The 22579-nt window shown below is 39.9% G+C and overlaps 3 protein-coding genes across 4 annotated transcripts; all 3 read left to right on the top strand.

The window, feature by feature from the left end:
• The first annotated feature begins 55 nt into the window (after positions 1-55).
• nprl2 (NPR2 like, GATOR1 complex subunit) lies at positions 56-5131 on the top strand. The gene is made up of 11 exons (XM_041035090.1): positions 56-481; positions 1360-1451; positions 1595-1763; positions 1888-1996; positions 3008-3144; positions 3435-3532; positions 3891-3927; positions 4389-4482; positions 4573-4690; positions 4799-4941; positions 5051-5131. Exons 1-11 carry the CDS (start codon positions 401-403, stop codon positions 5116-5118), a joined length of 1146 nt encoding a protein of 381 aa, XP_040891024.1. The 5' UTR covers positions 56-400; the 3' UTR covers positions 5119-5131.
• A 593-nt stretch (positions 5132-5724) lies between these two features.
• zmynd10 (zinc finger, MYND-type containing 10) lies at positions 5725-11351 on the top strand. Its single transcript, XM_041033498.1, has 13 exons — positions 5725-5763; positions 7175-7296; positions 7981-8089; positions 8272-8388; positions 8472-8525; positions 8694-8846; positions 8958-9046; positions 9282-9376; positions 9474-9646; positions 10103-10228; positions 10312-10433; positions 10517-10642; positions 11189-11351. The coding sequence occupies exons 2-13, from the start codon at positions 7208-7210 to the stop codon at positions 11286-11288; spliced, it is 1353 nt and encodes a 450-aa protein (XP_040889432.1). The 5' UTR covers positions 5725-5763; positions 7175-7207; the 3' UTR covers positions 11289-11351.
• A 595-nt stretch (positions 11352-11946) lies between these two features.
• Positions 11947-22403, top strand: LOC121178976 (ras association domain-containing protein 1-like). Of its 2 annotated transcripts, XM_041033499.1 has the most exons (7): positions 11947-12234; positions 13013-13365; positions 14282-14406; positions 20418-20522; positions 20613-20898; positions 21011-21126; positions 21231-22403. In XM_041033499.1, exons 2-7 carry the CDS (start codon positions 13047-13049, stop codon positions 21375-21377), a joined length of 1098 nt encoding a protein of 365 aa, XP_040889433.1. In that variant the 5' UTR covers positions 11947-12234; positions 13013-13046; the 3' UTR covers positions 21378-22403. The 2 variants fall into 2 exon arrangements, with proteins under 2 accessions (XP_040889433.1, XP_040889434.1); XM_041033500.1 differs by lacking the exons at positions 11947-12234; positions 13013-13365; positions 14282-14406 and adding an exon at positions 17582-18142.
• The last annotated feature ends 176 nt before the right edge of the window (positions 22404-22579 follow it).

The raw sequence follows: 22579 nt of genomic DNA, 5'->3' as shown, positions 1-22579 counted from the left end.
CTGTACGCAGAGTCAACTACGTCCGTCACTTGCCTCAGTATTTTACAAGGGTTCCCTGAAGGCATCAGTGTTGTTGTGGTCTGGCGTGCATGAATGTGTCGAGTATCTTTGTTGAATAGTTTGCTATCAAGTTAACAGCGCTTTTGTTAAGTACTCTAACTAATAACACATTTGCTAGGACGTTGTTCAGACGTTAGAGCTGCTAAATATATTTCACAGGGGGGTCACTAACTCGTTATTCGGTAAAGCTGAAGCTAGCAGCTAGCTGCGGCTGCTAAATAACAACAGGAGCAAAACAGGAAACACTGGCAGAGGACACTATTATCTAAAACTGAAATAATTTAGTTTGTAGTGTTGTCGGTAAAATTCGTGCTGTAAGGTTGCCCTGACTAAAAGGTCCATGATGGGCATGGCCACAAGAATAGAGTGCATTTTTTTCAGTGAGTTTCACCCTACTCTGGGCCCAAAGATAACATATCAGGTAAGTGTGCAAATGGTTCATTTGGTAAAGCGAGATTCAAAGTCATAGTTCAACATTTTTAAATAAGGTAACAGTAATAAGATGTCCACAATTCGCTTATAAGTGACCACAGTCAATACAAACATGATTATTCTTATGGTTATCCTTGTTGTGATACAGTGGTGAAGTTTTATTGATTATATAGCTTAGTATCAGAGGGTTCAAGCAAGATTGCTGTTTTTCAGAATATAAGGTCAAATATCAGAGATACCGTAAACTTAAAGCTCTGTTCTCAGACGTGTACCTTTCTTCACTTTCTGGCAAAAGTTGTGTAACATTCCTATCAACATCATTATCAAGCAGAGCTGTAAGGATTAGTCAATTAATCAATTAATTGATCAACAATAAACGGGCAGCCGTTCCAATAAATGATTAATTGTTGTGAGTCATTTTCAAACAAATATGTCAGAAGTCACTGGTCTCAGATTGTGGTCTCATATGTAAATACATCATTTCTGGTTTCTGTAAATTCAATATGTCTGGTTCAGGACTGTATGTTGGTCAAAACAAGACATTTGAATATGTTATATTTAGTATTTTAAGATGCTTTCTTGTGCTGTATGAACACTACTGTGTTCCTATTTGTCACATTCCCTTGAAAAAAATGCATTGCTGCCTTTAGACACAAGCAGCTTTACAGTCTATGCATCCCTGTGATTGAGTGTATGTATAAAGGACTTCAAATTATAATCATTAATCCTATTAATGCTAAACGTGTATTTAATCCATCTACGTATTGTTGTAGTGTTGACCTTGGAAGTGCACAGTAGATAATCTTCTTAGTCAATCTTATAGGATGTATTTTGTCATGCAGTGTCCCCTATGTCCTCTCCTGACAGGTCCCAGAGGAATACATTTCACGGGAGCTCTTTGACACAGTTCAGGTTTATATTATCACCAAGCCAGAACTGCAAAACAAATTAATAACAGTGTATGTAATGTAACACTCCACTTCTGTCTCCTTGTCATAATTCATTGATTTTTTTCCCCTTTGAGATATGTGTTTATTTATATAAGGGAATGGCATGTTGCTCCTGTTTGGTATCAAACTATCCTTTATGTTTTCTATTTTAGCACTGCCATGGGAAAAAAGCTAATCGGGTGTCCTGTGTGCATCGAACACAAGAAGTACAGTCGAAACGCCCTCCTTTTTAACCTTGGCCTTGTTTGTGATGCCCAAACCAACACATGTGCCCTGGAGCCAATTGTAAAGAAGCTGTCTGGGTACCTCACTACTCTGGAGGTAGTGAATAATGTATTTTCATCATCTTTCCTTGTCATGTGCGATTGTTTTGATATTTGTACTGTTTTCAGTAATCAGACATCTCAGACATGATCTTAAATCTTTTTGCTTTCTCGTGTTGCAGCTGGAGAGTGGGTTTATTTCCAATGAGGAGAGCAAGCAGAAACTTCTACCCATCATGTCGACCTTGATGGAAGACCTCAATGCCACAGGAGCCTGTACTTTACCAATTGGTAATATTTCTTTTTTTTGTGTGTGTGTGTGTGTGTGGCAACAGCTGTTGCAGCTGTCGCTTATGCATCTTATGCATGCTAGCAGTGGTAGCAAAATGCAAATGATATGCGTGTTTGTTACAGGAAATAGTCCTGATTTATTGATTAACTGTAAAAGTGTGTTGAGGAAGTGTTATCAGAAAATATCTTTTTCAGCTGTTCATTTTGTTACAACTAATTTTGAAGAAATTGTTGCAGCAGTACTCAAAGTTATTGACCTGAAGGAGTCCAAAGTGAAAATTAGTGACACTTTGGCTGCTAAAGAGACAAATAAGGCAAGCTCCATGACACAGCATTACCACGTTCAACAAAAACACCAGTGAGGCTTTGTAGGGGTTTAGCAATGGATAGGTTATAATTTACTAGTTAAGGGTCTTGTCTGAAAAATTTAGCAGTCATATTGACCCATCAAAAATGCAAACATAAGTAGTAATCAGTGCTTTAATTCATTTTCAACTTTTACTTAAAGGACCAGTGTGTAGGATTTAGTGACATTTAGAAGTGACTTTGCAGACCGCAACCAACTGAGTACCCATCCCCTCACCCCTCCCTTTCCAAGCGAGGAGAACCCACTGTGACCTTCAGATAACATAAAAATGCAAAACGCTCTCTCTAGAGCTGGTGTTTGGTTTATCCATTCTGGGCCACTGTAGAAACATGGCAGTGAAACATGGTGGGCGAGAGAGAGGATCCACTTCCTGTGTAGATATGATGGGCTCATTTTAAGCTAACGAAAACACAGCAGTTCTTAGTTTCATTCCACTTCTGCCAGTAGATGCACCTAAATCCTCCACACTGGTCCTTTAAATGTTTTGGGGAAAAAACATAGTAATGGTGTCTAAAGGATAAGTATTGAGAATTAAAGATTATGGTTTAGCATTTGAAAACCTACTTTTGCTGCAGTGGCAACAATAGCTATCAGGATCTTTTTTTTTATTAGTCTCATTTTCTGTTCTGTTGTCTCTGTTTTAGACACATCAAACACCATGCATCTAAAGCTCATCCAACTGCGGAAGGACCCCCCAATCGTCCAGGAGTATGATGTGCCAGTCTTTACCCAGTGCAAAGAACATTTTATCAAATCTCAGTGGGATCTCACCACTCAACAGGTAAACTCTCTCCCTCAGCAGCACGTGGCTGATCGCATCAAGGGACATTGTGGTAGGATGTATGCGGAAATTCTGTTATCAGTTGTGCATGAAGTGATATAAACATATCTATTAAGGAAGCAGCAGTGTTGGAGGAGGTGCCATTTATTGGTACAATAAAGTCTCACTTCTGTAATAATAAACAGAGTTACAGGTACATAGTTAAATCTATGGAGCTTATTAAACAGGCATTTCAGGTCATGGAGCTTAGTACAAGCCAATAACATTGCACTGTGTCTTGCTACCTGCAGATCCTGCCGTATATTGATGGATTTAGACACATCCAGAAGATTTCAGCTGAGGCGGATGTAGAGCTGAATCTTGTTCGCATTGCTGTGCAAAATCTCATGTGAGCACATTTCAGTGAACAAAGGGCAACACACACCAGAAGCGACTGACGCGCATCAAAACACCCCTCATCCATTATTTTCTATGTTCAGTACAGTAAGCCCACACATTAATGACGTCAGGATATACGTCACTGCAGTTTGATCCGCATCAACACATCAGGATAATCCACTATTCCTTTTTCTCAGTGCTGGGGGTCACCTCTTCAGAAAAGCATCACCTTGTTTTATAAAATTTCTGCTTTCAAACGATCCAACGCTTCATGACACTGCTGGTGTGTGTTGTAATTCAGTGTGTTGAAACTTATATTTCCAAATGAAACCAAACAGAGTCACTCAAAGCCTCTTTTTCGTTCACAGGTATTATGGTGTCGTGACTTTGGTGTCCATATACCAGGTACAAAACTAAACTCACACAGTGCAACAAATTGGATTGATTCCACTGCAGCTGTGTGTCTATGGAGTGGTAGTACTACTTACGATGGAAAAGCATCTGTGATTTCTTGAATGAAGACTTTCTTTTGCATGAAAACAGTCAAAATATTTAGAGAAAAAAGTCGTTATTGTTAAAGCCTGTAGCTTCAGGTTGGTGGACATATAACAGCTGACACTGTTCTGACGCATTTGCTAAAAATAAGCATTAAAATCTTGAAAATCTTTTGTTATAAATTTTGTACCTTATTCTCACAATATTACAGATTTATTCTAAATGTAAAACTACTTTTACCTTTTTTTCTCCACAAAGTATTTCAGCTGCATTCTCAAAATGACCTATTTTTTCAGAGACGCTAACACTTTGCTGTAACTGTTTGAAGGTGGGTTTAGTTTGATTGTCTTGTGCCTTTCTATTCCCACCAGTACTCTAATGTTTACTGCACCACTCCCAAAGTACAGAGCCTCATGGATGACAAGTCCATTCAGGAGGAGTGCCTCAACTACGTCACCAAGCAGGGTAAAACAAAGGTTGCAAATGTTGAACTCAGGTGTGGTTTTTTTTTCTTTCTTTTGTGATGTTTATTGCACCATGTTTTTTGTTTGTCAGGCCAAAAGCGGGCCAGTCTGAGAGATGTGTTTCAGCTGTACTGTGGTCTGAGTCCAGGTACCACAGTCCGAGACCTTTGCTCTCGCTACTCGCAGCAGCTTCAAAGGGTTGACGAACGGTCAGCATCACTCACGTTATCAGTTCCTGAAAAGACTTTATGGTTCTTGAAAAATAGGTCAGAGTGACATTTATTTACAGTTGTATCATGTCACGCTTTGCCTTTCAGGAGGCTGATCCAGTTTGGACTGATGAAGTCTCTCATTCGCCGGCTGCAGAAATATCCGGTGAAGGTGATCCGTGATGAGAGGAGCAGGCCGCCTCGACTCTTTACCGGTTGTCATAGCTATGATGAGATCTGTTGCAAAACAGGCAGGTTTTAACGCTCTCTCTGATGATCCCTAAGAAATACCTTAAACAAGTTTGTTTACATTCAAATGGCATGTTTATTGACTAGACTGGTGTTGGCATGATTTTACAGGGATCAGTTACCAGGAACTGGATGAACGTTTGGAAAATGATCCCAACATCGTGGTGTGCTGGAAGTGATGTGATATGAACTGAAAAAAAAAAAAACACCCAAAAAACAACAACAGCTCTGTAGTGCAGACAGCCATCTGACTGAAAGACACAGATATGCCTCAACCAAAGATGCCTTCAACGAAAGGAAGCACTTTCTTTGAATAACTGAGAAAAGTGAAAGTGAAGTAGTGTTTTGTAGATTCACCATCTAGGTGGAGTGAGAAATGTGATATTTATTAATATTGTAGAAAAGAAAATATGTGATTAATAAAAGAAATTCTAACAAAGTGTGATAGTTTATCTAAAATCACTGTATATTCGCTCCATTCATCTGGTTATATACAGCACTGTCCAAGTTTTAGGCACTCTAGATGTTTAGATTCTTATCCATCATAATATACCATCAGCAAGGTGTCTGATCAGTCCCAAATTCATTCTGCAGCATGACAACAAGCCCAAACACACAGCCACAGTCATAAAGAACTATCTTCAGAGATAAGAAGAGCAAGGAATCCTGCAGCAGATAGTGTGGCCTCCACAGAGCCCTGATCTCAACATCATAGAGTCTGCCTGAGACCACAGGAAGAGACAGAGGACACTGAGACAGACGACATTTGGTTCTCCAAACCTGCTAGCAACGTACCTTGAAAAACTGTGCCCAAGTTTACGGAGGTAAAGAGTTGTCACACAATATTTTTTAATTTATGTTTTTCCCGTTTCCTGCACTTTTTATTAAGTTAACTGATAAAAACTGTTCATGCCATTATTTTTGAAAGCACACCCACCTTTCTTTTGGTCACTAAATGGGAAAACAATTTATTCATATGGTTTAGAATGCAATTTTACAGTCTTTATTAAAATAATTTCTATTACATAATCTATATCCTCTCAAAAGGGAATCCCCATCTACTCAACAGAGCAAACCAGATAAGAGCAAGATTCTGCTAATCCTCTGCAGTGTCACAGGCCCTTTGGCAAGTTCATCACTGGAAACTAATGTTCCAGTGGTGTAACCAGTAATCTTACCCACAGAACAGTACTTTAACTTGAAGTCAAAATCCCATAGATTCCAAAGACACCAGATAGGACAGGTTAGATTACGGAAAACAGTGCATAACATGATGCTCACAGCATCATGTTATGCACTGAGTTTTACTTTCACAGCCTCAAAACATGAGCCTCAGAGTGAAGCACTGAAAACGATGGAAAAAATGATTTATCTAAGTTTGACACCGCTTTGAAACTACATGGTTAACATGTATTTTCAGTTATTTAAGTGCTGCTCTGTATCAAAGGTACTCAAATTTTCCTTGTGTATTTTGATGTCTACAGTTCAGAGGGCAGTGTTGCACCTTTTACACTACTGCATTTATTTGATAATAATTTAGATAATAATTCTTTTAAAAAATTAATCTTTTACAAAGCATATGATGAGCCCAGGAAATGCGATAGTTTAAACCATCCAGCTGCACATAATATAGTCAAAATTAGCTCCATTATGCCTAACAACAGCAGTAAAAATTCTAATAACACCATAAGCAATGGTAATAATTTAATATAGTGTAACATCCACAGGGGCATTATTTTTTTTGCAGTGTGTACTTTAACAGAATATACTTTTGCTATGAATGCTTGTGTACTTTGGGAAATGTTCTTTTCACTGCACAACATTTATCTGAAAGTTATACTACTTACTTTTTGCTGCTTGCACCTTAAAGCAACCCACTGTCAGTAACTTGGTACTTTTAGAATATTTTCTTATAATTTTGTAGAGCTGCAAGTAAAAGATATGACTTCTTCTTTAACCACTGATTAAAGGAGCTGGATACTTCATCCATCACAGCTGATTTTTATACCATGTTATTTTCAGATTTAGTTGTTGTTGTTGTTTTATACTTGAAGATGTACCGCCCCTCTCTGGCGGAAAACGGCATTACCGTTCAAGTGTGCGCTTGGTTTGGAGAAACCATGGCAACCGCAAGAGACGCTAACACCAGTTAACTTCGGAAACAACTTGATTGAAGTGATATTGAAATTTGTTTGTGTGTGTGTGTGTGTGTGTGTGTTTGCTTTTTTTTTTTAGTCGATAGTTTGTCGAGCAGTTTCCTTTAACGATATGGACACAAAGGTAATTCTTCCTGTCGAAGCAGAGGGATTCATTCAAAGTCTGGAAACTTTCCCTCTCAAGGAAGTGGGCTCTACCAGGTAACATAAACTAGCTAACCCTTCTCTTTGCAGGTTAGTTAACACGACTTAACTAGATTAACATTCATGAAAACTGCAAACTAATCGGCGTGCAGTGTGTAGCAGATGCCGACACAACGAATATGTGATAAAAAAAACAAAATAAGGTATGGAAAAAGTTAACAAATCGTTAGCAAAATAAGTGTTCCACATAGCACGAATGGCTGTTTCTTCTTCATGAAAATAACATCACTGTTTTGTCACATTCTCAGCAGGCTCTACAGTTTATGATACCTTTATTTGATGAAGATAATATGATAAGAAAAAATATTATATCTGTACTAGCGAGTTACATGTAAAATGTTGGAAAAACTGCAGCCTCAGTCCGATGAGAATAACTCAGGGAAAAATACCCCCCATAACAATAGATGGACTGTTTGCTAAGTCCAAGGCGGGCCTGTGTCAAGTCTAAATCAAATACAATGCCACTTATGAAATTAGATAACTCTTTCCAAATAATGAATTATTAATTTAGTCTATAAAATGTCATAAAATAGTAAACAATGTCTTTCACCAACACAGGGTAACAGGCTTGAAATTGGTTGTTTTGGCTGGTTAACAGTACAAAATCCAATGATATTAAATTTAGAGTAATGTATAAAACAGAAAAGCAGCAGTTTTTTTTTTTACTTTGTGTGTTGACAGGTGGTTCAGACAGCATGAGTACATCGAGAAACTTAACATGCAGGCAATACTGAATGCTTCTGCCATGCATGATGAGTTCGTCAAGGAGTTCCTGGTGACATATGGAAAGGTGACTGCCATCTCTGTACGCATGATTTTAAACTGACACTGGTATTTAGACAAGCCCTATCACAGTGTAACTAAACTTTTCTTGAAGTGAGCCCCAATCACTTAGATTCTAAGTCTTATAAAGACGTCAGCATAGTAGACAGATTATAGCATTATTCGTTTTCTTTTCCTCCCGCGTTCTAGATACCTGTTCTGGTCCATGAGATGATCCTTGTCGAAGTGTGGAAGCAAAAAGTGTTCCCCATCTTATGTCAGCTGCAGGACTTCAATCCCAAGAACACATTTCAACTTTACATGGTGGTGAGTGTAAACAGATTTAAAATGATAATTAGCTCGCAGCACTCATGACTGATTTTATATGTTCTTTTATGTCTCTTTCTTAGATCCACCATGAAGCCACGATAATAAACTTACTTGAAACAATAATGTTTCACAAGGTCAGTATGTACACAAATGCAAATGGAAATTGTATTGATGTGCAGCACATTTTAAATGAGTCAAAATTTTGAAGTGATTACACTGAGGCAGTATAGACTCTTGGTTCATTCTCTCTATGAAAATATTATTTTTATTTGTGACTAAGCAGTCTTGTGTGTATTGTGTAGGATTCGTGTGAGGCAGCTGATGACTCTGTTCTTGACTTGGTGGATTACTGCCACCGCAAACTCACCCTGCTGGCCAGTAAAGCAACCAGGGAGGGCACCAGGGCTCATGACCAACATAAGCTGACAGGGAAAACAGATGTATCTTCTATAGAGGTAAAATAGTCTTTAGAGACTTATGGTTCTGTTTTTTGGTTTGACACATTGTAGAAGACTTTTTATTTCACTAAAACTGATGAGAAACATCTTTCTTTTTACCTGATGAAGGAGTTGCAGATTCAGAGCTCTGCACTGGAGTTTGAGATCTCCCTGAAGGCTGTGTCTGTGCTGCGCTACATCACAGATCACACAAACAGGTATGGCCATGTCTGAGCTGTAGATAAGGTTTTAGGAATCAGAGAGTTACACTGATATAAAACAAAAGAAAAACAAATTCTCACATCTGAGAAGCTATAAATGGAGAATGTTTGGCATAGGGTTGGAGTAATCAGTTACCGAAATTGCTGCAGATTAGTTTTCTGTCAGTTGACTAATTGACCAAGCATTTCATCTCAACAGCTAATGAAAGAAGAATATGTTTTTCCTTTACAGTATCAGTGTTATCAGTCGCATGCTGTGCACCCATAACATGCCTTGTGTACTGGTTCAGTTGATTGACTGCTGCCCTTGGAGTCGCTGCAGAGAAGGTAAATCAGACATCTTGCATGTAAAAAAAAAAAAAAAAATTTTCATATCTGTTGCAAAATGTGTGTTTTTGCCTTTTGCCTCTGTCTCCCACTGTAGGTGAGGTAGAGAAATACATAGGCAGTAGATGGCAGAAGATTCCTGTGGAGGACCGTTTAAAGATGACAAAACTGGACGGCCAGGTCTGGATTTCACTTTACAATCTGCTGCTAAAGGAAGATTGCCAAAGGAAATATGACTTCAACAGTTTCAACAAGAATCAGCTTCTAAAGGTAAGGTTGGAGTTAAACGTTGACGCGACTCCTTTAATTTTGGGATCTTGCACTGTGGTGCTCGAGAGTTATTTTAATTAATCAATGTGCAACCTTATTTTCAGTCAGGTCAATCAGCTCCTCCTCTTCCTGAAGGATATTAGCTTGAAACCGAAGCATAGGAAGTGTGTGAATGCCAGATCATTGTCCTCCAACATCAGATCTCATCTCCTCACTTGTTAGAACACAGATTCAGTTTCCAACGGTTGTTTTGACTAAGATGTTTCCTTCTATTATACAATTTATCGTCCTCTTCCTGTTTCATTAATTATATAACCAGAGGGCCTTGTGCATCCTCCTGTTATCTTGTTTTCTTATTATGGAGTCTTCCTAACTCATGGTAGATTATTGTGGTGATGTTAATATTGTTGCACTTGTTGCCATATAATCTGTGGGCTTATCGCTCATGTGCCACAGCTCCGAGGTTTCTTGACAGAGGTGCTGATTGATCAGCTGCCAAACCTGGTGGAACTGCAGCGTTTCCTGGCTCATCTCGCAGTCACAGACCCAGCCCCTCCAAAAAAAGAGCTCATTTTGGAGCAGGTACACTCTCACTAACACGCACATATATCTCTATATCAGACCGTGTCCCTGTGAATTTACTCACACTTCTTCTTTATGTATAGATCCCAGAGATGTGGAGCCACATTGTGAGTGAGAATTCAGGGAAGTGGAAGGCAATAGCAAAGTATCAAGTGAAAGAAACATTCAACCCATCTGAAAATGACCTGAGACTACAGGCACAGAGGTAATACTGAAAACACTGGTCTAACTGAAATTACACAGAAATATTATTATTTATTATTGAGATAATTGTTTGTTTTTACCCAGGCTGGCCCAGACATACAACTTGGATGTGATGGAGAGTTTACTCCCTGAGAAGCCAAAGTGTGGAGCCTGTGGGAAAGAGGCTGCAAAGAGATGCTCTCGGTGTCAAGGAGAATGGTACTGCCACAGGTAAGGCTTATGTGGACATCAGTCCAGCAGTAATACTGGACTCGACTGGATTGTTGTAGTGAAGAGAGAGCTGAGCCTGAAGGCAGAGCTCGCAATTTACCGGCCGATGTGCTTTCCAGTCGTCACCTATGGTCATGAGTTTAGGGTAATGACTGGAAAAATAAGATCATGAGTATAAGCTGCTGACATTCGTTTCCGTGGTTAAGCCTTTGAGACAGAATGAGTGGGGACAAGTTGAGCTGGTTTGGGAATCTGACTCCCTCCTTGGAGGTATTCCATTGTCAGGACAGAACATGGTAGTGGGATTACATATTCTATCTGGCTTGAAAACGCCTTTGGACCTCCTAGGAGCTGGAGGATGTGGCTAGGGAGAAGGATGCTGCTTATGGATATAATTGTTTCTGTATCAGACATAAAATAATATCTGATCCATGGCTACCAGACATGTTTTCTGTAATACTGAGTATATTAAACTAATGTATTTGTTATATTGATATGGCAGTGTAAATGTGTGATATTTTCCTGTTTTTTTTTTTTTTTTTGTAGAGAATGTCAGGTGAAACACTGGCCTAAACACAAGAAAGCTTGTCAGCTCATGGCCGAGGCCACAGAGAAGATCCAGAGGGACCTGAACATCACCAGCTGAAAGAGAAACTGCTGAAGCACATGTATGAGCTGGAGGTGGATGTGAAACAATGGGACTTTTGAGATGAGCTCTGTGTGTGTGTGTGTGTGTGTGTGTGTGTGTGTGTGTGTGTGTGTGTGTGTGTGTGTGTGTGTGTGTGTGTGTGTGTGTGTGTGTGTGTGAGAGAGAGAGAGAGAGAGAGAGAGAGAGATGCACACACATAGCTCATCTTGTGCCCTGTTATGGGCCCCTCTTCCTTGCTGTTTTTTTTTTCAAACGTTTGTTCTTGAGGTGATAACTCCTTTCATCTCTGTGTGACAGGATGGAGGTGCATTTTCCTTCATTACATCAGTAGCAAATAAAATAACTTTAATGATTCCCTTCGCTTTGTCTTGTAGTCATATGTTAGCAGGAACTCTGGCATGTAGATATTTTTAAGGTGAAAAGTTTGAAGTCACTATCAGATTTTAGGACTGGCTGTGGGTTTAAACGTAGAGAATATTTCTAATTTAGCTGTTGTGGTAAATAAAACCAAGACGCATCACAGTTTTAGACAGTGGTTAGGGAGGTGGGGGACTTTGCACGCCCACTGAGCTGAGGTCCGGACTCAGAAGCACCCCCTATGTGAAAACATTCCGGATGTCAGTGCTGCTCAGTTTTCATCTAACTCTCTTCTTTTCATGATAGGCCGTTTCCTGCTACAACAAGAGTCTGACAAAATCAGAAGATGGTTAGAGACATGGGAAGTGTAGCGTTAGTCTGATGTTACCGGCTTCACTTCCGTTAAAGCTGGGCGTCCGTCGTTAACTGTAAGTAGCCGGTGATGATAGATTATTTCCAGAGATGTAGCCGAGGCTGCACACCTCCGTTACTTGGAAACTGAAAGAAATTTTTGCGGAAAGTTTTTCTCTTCGGATGGAGGAGGCTTTGAGACTGTGGCCACGGGGCTGTTTTCTCCTCTCTTTTGGTAAGTGGGCCTGAAGATAATGAAAGTTTTCTTTGTTTGTTTTGTTTTGTTTTGTTTTGTTTTGTTTTGTTTTGTTTTGTTTTGTTTTGTTTTGTTTTGTTTTGTTTGTGCTTAACAGTTTGAAACGTGGATTGTTAAATTTGCCATAATTGTTGTTTTGGACTAAACATTTGGGTCGTCATCCTCCGAGCCGTCGTGAAGGCATCTTTAATAGTCTTTTATTTTTTGTGGAATTATGTGTACTCGTGGAAGAAAAGCATACAGCACATTTCAAACAACATGTTAGTTATTCGCTTTACATGAGGTTGTTGTACCTATGTTTCTTATGTTTGGTTAGCAGATATTATGTAATCACTTCCATAATTTATATGTGTGACAACCGAACGTGTTATATAGAAAACAGGGCTACTAAATCAGTGTACAAAAAATATAGTGTAATATGGAAATAAGATGTCTGATATCAGCTGTACATGAAAAGAGTCTAAGGCAAAACAAACAAACATGATATAATACTTACAGACAATGCTATAGAAATGTAAAGCTGCCATTCTGCTGTATAGTGAGCACTTTCACTTTTGACTTAAGTCAATCATTTGGAACACTGGTGTTATACTCAGTTACTTATTTGTGCTGTCTGTGCACCTATTGTATAATTATTAAAAATGTTTTTTTTCTTAAGTAAAAGATCTGAATTCTTTTCCACCACATGTTTTTAAATTTTCAAAACAGTGTCTTTGGCATGTTGCAGTCTGTTATAGTCTGTTTTTCTGCCTGTCAGTGATGATGGAAGATGCCAGACTCTGAGTGACACAATGTCTTGGGGGGAGTTAATCGAGCTACGTGACCTGCGCTCGAACAGTGAGCAGATAGAGCTGACCAACTCACGTTTGCCCTGCTCACCTCCTCGCCTGGAAAGAACCAACGCCTTGAGGATCAGCCCGGGGAAGGTGCCAGATCTTCTGAGCCGGGTGGGCATTATCAGAGTCCTGAGCAGCTCCCAGGACCCCCAGCTCATAGAGGAAAAGGGAGAAGGACACAACTTCCAGCCCTGCAGCCACGCTCAGCCCACATGGTGTGACCTGTGTGGAGACTTCATCTGGGGCCTTTACAAGCAGAGCCTGCGGTGTGTCAGTGAGTTGGCTTATGTCGGATGTTTGTGCATCTGGGTGTGTGCATGTGTGACCGCTTCTGTGAATTATGCATGATCAGAAATGAGAGCAACACTGAGAGAAGTAGGAATTTTGGTTAAACAGAGACAGATGTAACCACCAATGTAGGTGCAGGCCTGAATAATTCTGCATGCAGCTGGTTGACTCATAGAAATCATAAACAGTGCTCGATTTGCCATGCAATAAATAATCTCCATGTTGTGTTTTAAGTATTTCATTAGAAGTCTTCAGGAAGACAAACAGTACCTCACATGTAGTTGTTTATGTGGTTTTGGTGGTTTGGTCATAGTCTAGGCTCAGGTTCGACTTACCGACCTGTTTGCTTTTCTTGCTCGACTTCATCTGGGAGTTGCAGTAGTCTTGAACTTCCTTTTCATCGACTGAAAACATTTTAAATGTAGCTGTGGTTTGTGTAAGGCATTCAGTGTGCAGAAAAAGGTACCTATAAACCTGGATGTGTAACTGCAGACACACGAGAATCAGTCATCTTCACAAACACTGACCTTAAACTGATAACAGAAAAATAACCATAATCGAAGACCATGAAATACTTATACTCATAGTACACATATATCTTGGTCGTTTTATTTCACAGCAGTGCTCAACAGATGGAGGATTGCAACTTGTATATCTGAAGAAGAGTGTGTGCATTTTATTTATTTTTATTCTGAGACACACACGCACACACACACACACAAACACAGAATAATCACAAGGAAAAGCTAACTTAGAGTGACAGCAGTGAACTTTAATGGCCAGTGGAGGACATCGCCCATTTACAATTGCACTCCAATATCACATGTATCTTTACCAGCGATGATTTTGTTATGTATATTTTTGTGTTTGCCGGTACATTTAGTGACTTTATACTTTTACAGATTGTAGATTCACATGCCACTACCGCTGTCGTGCCCTAATCCAGTTGGATTGCAGCTGGGACCGAGGCTCTGTGTCTGACCAAACATGCGTTGTGGAGCACACCATAGAAACAGATACAAATGTGGTAAGGACCTTTGTATTCTTGAATAGTTCATACGTAGCTCTGCCACAATCAAAAGTGGGAGTAGTCACTGTTTACTTGCTTTATATAGCCTCTTCAATATCAAGAAATTATAACCATATTGTGCCATTAAAGTTACCATTAAAAATAAGACAGTGAGTAAGAAAACGGCCAGTGTCTACAGGCCTCTATATTGTGCATCCTACAATTGGGCACATTGTGTGCTACCTGATTGGATTACAGGGTAATTCTGCTGCAATGCTTTATAGACCAAATCAGCTGTTCTGTGGCTAGAAAGAGGAACCATTTTACAGGACAATAAACACACACTGGTCATCCAGTTCCACTAACTGCGCAGTTTCCACTAACTGCGCAGTTTCAACTGACGAGTACCTTACCATGTCAAAATTAACCCTGTAATTCATTAAACAATCATGCAGGGTAGCAATGGGTGGAATGGGGGACATCATATTCGCAACATCAAATTTCTAAAGGGAAGTAAAAGGATTTTGGAAGGGGAAGTTTGTTATTGAGAAACACAAAATGTTACAGTTAGCAAGCACCTTATGCAAAATCTGGTTCAGTTTATCCGGTCACTGCAGCGAAAAATGTGTTTGTAGGATCCTTGAGCATATACTTTTTTTTATGATAAGTCATAAAATATGTTGAGTTGGTTAAAAGACTACATAAGCAGGATCTTAGACTGGATCTTTTATCCTCTAATGAATACTTTTTTAAGCAAAGATAAAGCCACGCCCTCTGGTTGCTGTACCTCTAAAATCTTAGTATTTGAAGAGTCCTCACAATATTTTTTGGCACCACGGTAGAAGTATTTTATAAAGAGGGAAGTCAAGGATACGGGCCAGGAAGGAAGATGAAAACCTCAGCAAACTCCTCACCAGAGCATGAAGGCATTTGGGCTTTTGTGTGCATAGGTCTTTTCCACAGAAGATATTTTGACTTGACAAAGCAGGAAAGGAACAGGTGGAACTAGTAACATTGATGATTACTCTGTTATACTGAAGTACAACAGTAAGCCATGCTAGTGAGTCAGAGCCCTCGAGCTGGCTCATCTGAATAGAGTTCAGCTACAATTAATGTTATTAATAACACCTGTATTTTTCCTGCCACAACACGTTAAAATATCTGCCACAAAAACAACCTGTCACATAAAGAATAACAAAACACAACATGCAAGACAAGACATGATCATTTTGTTCTGTATCCAGATGAAGCACATTTTTATCCTTCTGTAATTCTGACTTCTCTAAGCTTTTGCGTCATTTAAAAGGTTCACTGGTGGTTCAAAAAGCATTTCAAAGCACACTCAATGTAAGGACAGCTGGGTGTATTAGACTTTACATGTGAACTCATTGCTTCACACTAGGGGCGTTCTTTAATACTTATCCCCACTGCAGTGGTTTGTAATGTAGCCAGTGCTGCAATGCCTACAGATGGGACCTACTCCTCAGTACGTGAAGAAAATTTCCAAAGATATTTAGAAACATCTTGGCCAGTTGGACTTGTGTCCTTGAATTTTTAACACTTGTATTTCAACTTTAAATTCTCACTCTCACTACAAATGCTAAATGCCAACTGACACTGGAACTGAAACTGGAGCTGCTTCTCCGTCTTTGGTTATATCATAGTATACATCCTCCTCATGGTTTGAAAGTGTTAACACTGCAGCCTCTGTACCACTCTGATACAAGGGCTTTGTTTTTTCCTACATTTAATTTGTATACCTCCCTGCGTGAAGCTCTTGGAATCACTTTTATTTAACACGAGGTCAGGGATTACTGTGGCACAAAAAATGAATTGACTTTGTGGGCCACCATGTCTAAATGCATGCAACTGGAAACACAATATTTCATAATTACACAGACTGAATCTGATCCAGCTTATTGCATCTGTGCATCACTGTTATTTTCTCAGTTGTGTGATCAATCATTGCCTTCACAATTATCCAGAAACCCATGGTGACATTTATGTAGTTTATTTTGTCCAGAACTCAAAAATATTTTATATAAGAGAAAAGACGAAAATACTCATATGTAAGAAGCAGATAACAGGAATTTTTTTTTTTATATTTTTGCTTACAAAGTAACTCAATTAATTGATTGGTTATTAAAATAGTGACAGATTACAATCAATTTTATATGTTCTTCTCTCAAGGGGGACTTCTGGGCCTGTACTCTGGCACATAATGTCTTCTAAGGCTCTGAAGTGGGCTTTATGAAGTTTGAAATAAAAACCTTGATACTGTCATCTGGATTACCTCAGCTTGGGCTGTTTTAAATGAAAAGACTCTTTATATAGAAGTAGAGCTGAAAGGATTTGTTGATTTATCAATTAGCTTATTGACAGAAAAAATTGACTGCAAATATTCTGAGAATGGTGGTTTTTCATGGTTCCAGCTTCACAAATGTGAGAATTTGCTGCATTTTCCTTGCAATTATTTTAATAATTACAATCACAAAACTACTGGTTGACAAAACAAGACATGTGAAGGTGTTGCTTTGGGCGCTGGATAATTGTGATGTGCATTTCTCACTATTTTCAAGATCAGTCAAGAAAATAATCGACAGATTAATCCACAATAAAAACTGAAATGAAAGTTAGTTGCAGCCTCAGCCTTATTTAAAATGGTTACAAATCAGCTCCACCCCAACCAGCTGTAATACTGAAATGCTGTTTGCACATACAGTCACAGGGGACATTTGTTTCATTGAGTACTTTTTCTTTTGACACTTTAAGTGCATTTTCTTGATTACTTTTACTAAAGTAACATTTTGCAGGACTTTTACTTGAAACAGAGTGTTTTACTCTCTGTGTAAATTGTATTAGTACTTTTACATAAGTAATTTCAAAATATTTAATGAAAGAAATGTCTTGGTAGTGTAGGTGGTGGAAATAATGCTTGAAACTTAAGTGAAACATCTGTATAGTTCACATGTCCGTGGTTATGGGTGGTGTGACCAGGCTGGCCCATCATCACATGACTTATTTAGCGGGGAAGGGGGAAGCAGCCGCAGCAGCAGCAGCAGCAGCAGCATCCATGTCTGGAGGCGGGGTGGAGGGTGGGGGGCGGCGGGGGGAGTGAAGACTTTGGTATTTCCCCTCGGCGTCCAATCGCGACGGGCTGCGGTGGTTTTGTGTATTTTCCAAACTCAACCCAACGGACCTGGGTGGTGCCTCCGCGGGGGGAAGGAAGCGAAGCAGCAAGGGCGGGGGCCTGAATACATCCTGTTTCACACGGACAGAGTTTGTACAGTGGAAACGTGGCCGGTAGGCTAAGTTAGAGGCTAAAAATAAAATCGGTAGAATTTTGTGGGTAAGACTCTTGTTATCGGAGATATTTCGTCGTCTGATTGAAAGGTTGTTTCTGTTGTAGAAGTTAGCAAAGGTTGCGGTTCATTGACGTTATTTGCGACGTTCTGTTGAGTAGGTTTTGTGTCGGTAAACCTTCACCACACTTAGCTAAAAGCGATTTATTTTTTATCACTTTAAGTCGTGGTAGTTCAAGTTCTCGTTGTCGACTCGTGTGTAAACGGTAGTCAGCATGACAACCGCGGCTAGCAGCTCGGACAAAACTCCCTCTTTCGAGATGACCTGGGGCAGCTCCACCAGCAGCGGCTACTGCAGCGAGGAGGAGTCCGACTCCGAGTTTGAGCAGTACTTCACCGCCCGGACATCTTTCTTCCCCAAAATCCGGAAGCCTAACTTAATTGTTAAGAAGGTGAGAAATAGAAATAATTTTTTTTTTTTTTTAATGGCAACAATAATAGTGATGAATTGACATTAGACCTTAATAAGAGTGCTAACTTATTGTAAAGGGGAAGTTGAAACAGAAAGACATTGGTGGTGGGTGGTTTATTGAGACATACTGTCTATAGTTCTGCTTTCTTTCTGTCAGTTTTTGGTATTTTATCCGTATTTTTGGGGTCATGGGTCAGGGTGAATTGCAGCACCCCTGCTCTGGAGCTGCTGCTGCTGCTGCTGCTGCTGTTGGGGAGTGTGTGTTTTGCTCAAGGGCACCCCAGCACAGAAGATGCTTTCCAAGTGAAGGGTGGAGTTCTTGTTCCTCCAGTTTTAAGTAAACAGACTTTAGGCTTGAGTTGTGTGAACTTTATGAAATGCATGTGAGTCCTGGGAAAAAGCAGAGCAAACACCGGGTTGGGCTTAAAACACACACATTTCAGTGCATCTTCTTTTTTTTTTTTTTTTGTAACAAGCATAGGCCCACAGCTGAACTCACGCTGAGATGTCATGCTCTGTGACGCACACCAGCATCTCGAGTTTCCAGCCCAACTCCCACTATTCTTTCACTCCTTTGTGTCTCAGGTTTTTCACACTAATTTCTCAATCACAGATGAGTCACGGGATGTTTTGGATTTGTTCATCACCCACTCAGATATCATCTTTCTTTACTGAGAAACGAAGGGTGTTTACAGCAAACCATACTGACATTCACCATTTTCTCTCTGTGCTGAAGACATTTTTTATTTGATGTTTCAATATCCTACACATTGTTTAAGTGACACTCCTTTTGTGGGCATGTACAGACACAGTTAGTGCACATGTTTTCCTCTTACTGTTACCATATTGGAAACCCCAACTTGGCTTGCATATTGATTTATTGACTTCTTAACAGCAGCACATTAACTCTGCAGTCTTTCAATTTGCCTAAGGATTGCCGCTATTGATCTTGTTCTGCTTGGCATCGATTTATAACCTACTCTGCCCTTTTATTACTTTTTTGTTAGACCATCTCTGGTTCAGCAGTTCAGTTCATTTTGAAATGAAGACAGAGGCAGGAAAAAACGTTACAGTTATCACATTTTTCCCCACATTTATTCAAAAATGTTTGTTCAAAATGACTGAGAAAAGTGCTTAAGCATCAGTGCCAGTGATAGCAGCATTCAGATTACTGAATGGATAATGATGTTTGGGTTTTACTCCCCAGGAAACCCCCACTGCTCCTACCATGAGAAATTAGTTATACAGTATGGAAAGTAAATTTGTGCTGAATTTTCTTTCTAAATAGGAAATGCCAGTTGGTCATTACACACAGGAAAGGGCCTAATTGGGCAAACGGTCATGCAGACGCTAGAGGCCAAATGTGCATGACTGAAACATGACTGAAACATGACTGGGAGTGTGCGGTTGATGAGGCAGCTGACTTCACAGGATGTGCCTGTAAAACAAGGGAAGGCATTGTCTCTCCCACAGCCTGAGTGGGGAGGCTATTTATACATGAATACCAAGTTGAGGAATGCAATGCAGAACCGTTGGTCGCAGTCACTGCAAACAGCTGCAAGTTGCACACTCCCCCCCCCCCCCCCCTTCCTCATTCTCCCTCCTCCCTTCATCCCTCCCACACCGAGAGATCAGGGCAGTCGAACAGGATTGGGCAGAGCTGACATCATCGTTCTTGCTTCTGCTTCGTTGTCAGGAAGTTGAGAGTCTGATGCAACTGGTGCACAGTGTTAGAAATAATTGAGCTTAACAGAAAGTCAATTAACAACACTTTTATCAAAATGTGGTTGTTCTAAGCAACTTCGAACAATCCTTCAGGAATAACAATTTGTTGATGTAGAGAGATGAAACTTTGATCTCAATTGAATTTTAAGTTTTTCCTTTCCAGGGAAGACATGATAGATCGACCCATTCTTAGTTCCTAAAAAACATATGAAGACATAAATGTTTTAAAAACAACAGCAGCATGTTGTGATGAAAGGATTTTCTCATGTGAAAGCGTTGCCTTTGTGAAATGCACTTCCACTCAGGAGTCACAAACACTTTGTTTTCGTGATTGTAATATTATGAGGTGTCTATAATTTGTACAGAACATTGCCTTTTTAAGAAACTAATGTTATAACCTATTTTTCCGACTCCCAACATCCATATTGAGTGTATTATTCTGCGGTCTCTCACTTGTTCTTGTTGTGGCTTGGAAATGAGCGCTGACACCTGGTGGTTTAACACTGTAACTTGCTCACTGTCCTCTGTAGGATGAACAAATTGAATGTGGCAAGCAGGAGCTGACAACTGCAGAAATTCAGCAGAAGGTGAAGGAGTACAACGCTCAGATCAACAGCAATCTGTTCATGAACATGGTGAGCACTGATTAATTACACCACATCCATGTGATTTAACCTGAAGGTGTTTTTTTCTTTTCAGTGTAATGTTTTTATTTTTCTCAATAGAACAAGGATGGTTCCTACACCGGCTTCATAAAGGTGCAGTTCAAGTTGGCACGACCTGTGTCAGTCCCACCTCCTAAGAAAGGAGGTCATGATGCTGGCGGGAGGAAGGCTAGCGGAGTGAAGCGTCGCACCTCTTTCTACTTGCCAAAGGATGCATCCAAGCACCTGCACATAAGCTCTCGTACTTCTGCTCGTGAGGTCATTGAGGCTTTATTGAAAAAGTTTACTGTGGTGGACAATCCTGGCAAGTTCGCCCTGTTTGAGCGCAGCGAGCGTCACGACCAGGGTATTACTTCTCTTTCTTTACAATTGCATTTAACTCCTGTCACTTTATTCTTTTATTAGAATCTAAATCTGTTTGCTGTAAAATAAATTGCATCTTTTTGTCTCTCCCTCAGTTTATGTTCGCAAACTGTCTGATAATGAGCGTCCCCTCCGTTTGCGCCTGTCTGCTGGACCCAATGAGAAAGTCCTCAGTTTCGTGCTCAAAGAAAATGAAACTGGAGAAGTCAACGTGAGTACAAGAAGACCATGAGAACATATGATCTCACAAACACAAAGTTTATGTACTTACCATGCACTAACATGGTTTTTCTCCCCCCCCCTCGTCATTTGCAGTGGCATGCCTTCTCCATGCCTGAGTTAAATAACTTCCTGCGCATTCTGCAGCGTGAAGAGGAGGAACACATCAAGCAGATAGTGCAGCGATACGCTGTGGCACGCACTAAGATGCAGGAGGCTTTGGCTGGCTCCACCCCTGGCTGAGACAACTCTGCGCTCGGGGTTAAACGTGCACTTCTTGGCTGGAAAATCACCTGAAGATGACCAGTCATCGCTGCATCCAAAGATCCCAGAGAACACAACTCAAAACGCCTCTTCGGTGAACGAGAGAGTGAGACAGGGCGCAAGACAATGAGAGAGAGAGAGAGAGCTAGCGCGAATGTGCGTGTGTAATGATGCGAGAAATGAGAAGTGCCTTACACCTGGAGAGTCTGATGTGCCTGAGAGAATGAGTTGAGAGAAATGACAACTGGCAGATGAGACAGCGGTTGTATCCCTGTGTGGGTGCCATCTGATTATTCTGTACCTCAGCTATGTCACTTTAGCTTTATAGGAAATGTCGGTGGTTTTGACACTATAAGGTTTTTTTAAAAATCCATTTGTCAGTTAAGAACTGTGTTATAGTTGAGCAGAAAGCCATCTTGAAGTTACATTCCTGTTTTTCCCCCCAGAATACAAGTCCAACAAGCCATTAAGGCCCTTTTTATAATATATTCTTGTACAACCTACCATAATATATAAATATATTTCTCAACTTAATATTGACATTTTCTAGACCAGTCCTGTAAGAAAGTTAAACACATAGTTGATGCTGAAAGGTATTTGGATTTTCATTTGACCCGGTCTCAAAAATCTGCCATGTCTCTCTACACCCCCCAGTGGGTGCAACTCAACTTTTTTTTTTCTTTTTTTTTTTTTTGTGCGTAGTAGTAGTTTTGTGTGAGTATGACCTGTGTGTGGACATTTGTATGCAGGTATGAATGTCAGGGAGAGCAATGTCAAAGTCACTCTGGTTGACTGGAATCATGAATGAATATTGGTATATGTGTGTTTCACTGGAAGCTGTTTGTCATTCCTTATATGTGTTTTGTCTGTCCTTAAAGAAATCTTCTGTATTTCAGCTTACTTTCTTTATTTCCATCTATGCACAAATATACATGTTGTAGCAACCTTAAAATATGTGACAAATGTGCACTGTGGTCAGTAAAGAATTTCCCAGTTCTCTAAAAATGTTTGTATTTTTTTCACATCACAAGGAAATGATTACTCAAATATCTAATGGTGCTAAAAGTTAAATATTTGACTTATTTAACATGGTATTCGATATATTCATGTCCTTTAAACACTCGATTTCATGAGGACATTATATACACTGACACAGCTAAGATGATGTGGAGTAGGTAAAT

The sequence above is a fragment of the Toxotes jaculatrix genome, chromosome 3 (assembly GCF_017976425.1).
Source record: "Toxotes jaculatrix isolate fToxJac2 chromosome 3, fToxJac2.pri, whole genome shotgun sequence".
In the NCBI taxonomy this organism is placed as follows: domain Eukaryota; kingdom Metazoa; phylum Chordata; class Actinopteri; family Toxotidae; genus Toxotes; species Toxotes jaculatrix.
Note: the sequence above shows the minus strand (reverse complement) of the source record. Positions and strands in the feature narration are given on the sequence as shown.

What these genes read in the sequence shown, in the direction of transcription:
- LOC121178976 (XM_041033499.1), top strand. Translation starts at nt 13,047, where the DNA reads ATGTCTTGGGGGGAGTTAATCGAGCTACGTGACCTGCGCTCGAACAGT. An exon ending in GCAATCTGTTCATGAACATG is followed by an intron (nt 20,523 to 20,612) that starts GTGAGCACTGAT and finishes TTTTCTCAATAG; the next exon opens with AACAAGGATGGTTCCTACAC. An exon ending in CAGCGAGCGTCACGACCAGG is followed by an intron (nt 20,899 to 21,010) that starts GTATTACTTCTC and finishes TCTCTCCCTCAG; the next exon opens with TTTATGTTCGCAAACTGTCT.
- zmynd10 (XM_041033498.1), top strand. Translation starts at nt 7,208, where the DNA reads ATGGACACAAAGGTAATTCTTCCTGTCGAAGCAGAGGGATTCATTCAA. An exon ending in CAGATGTATCTTCTATAGAG is followed by an intron (nt 8,847 to 8,957) that starts GTAAAATAGTCT and finishes TACCTGATGAAG; the next exon opens with GAGTTGCAGATTCAGAGCTC. An exon ending in AAGAGCTCATTTTGGAGCAG is followed by an intron (nt 10,229 to 10,311) that starts GTACACTCTCAC and finishes CTTTATGTATAG; the next exon opens with ATCCCAGAGATGTGGAGCCA.
- nprl2 (XM_041035090.1), top strand. Translation starts at nt 401, where the DNA reads ATGATGGGCATGGCCACAAGAATAGAGTGCATTTTTTTCAGTGAGTTT. An exon ending in GCCCAAAGATAACATATCAG is followed by an intron (nt 482 to 1,359) that starts GTAAGTGTGCAA and finishes CTCTCCTGACAG; the next exon opens with GTCCCAGAGGAATACATTTC. An exon ending in CAACTACGTCACCAAGCAGG is followed by an intron (nt 4,483 to 4,572) that starts GTAAAACAAAGG and finishes TTTGTTTGTCAG; the next exon opens with GCCAAAAGCGGGCCAGTCTG.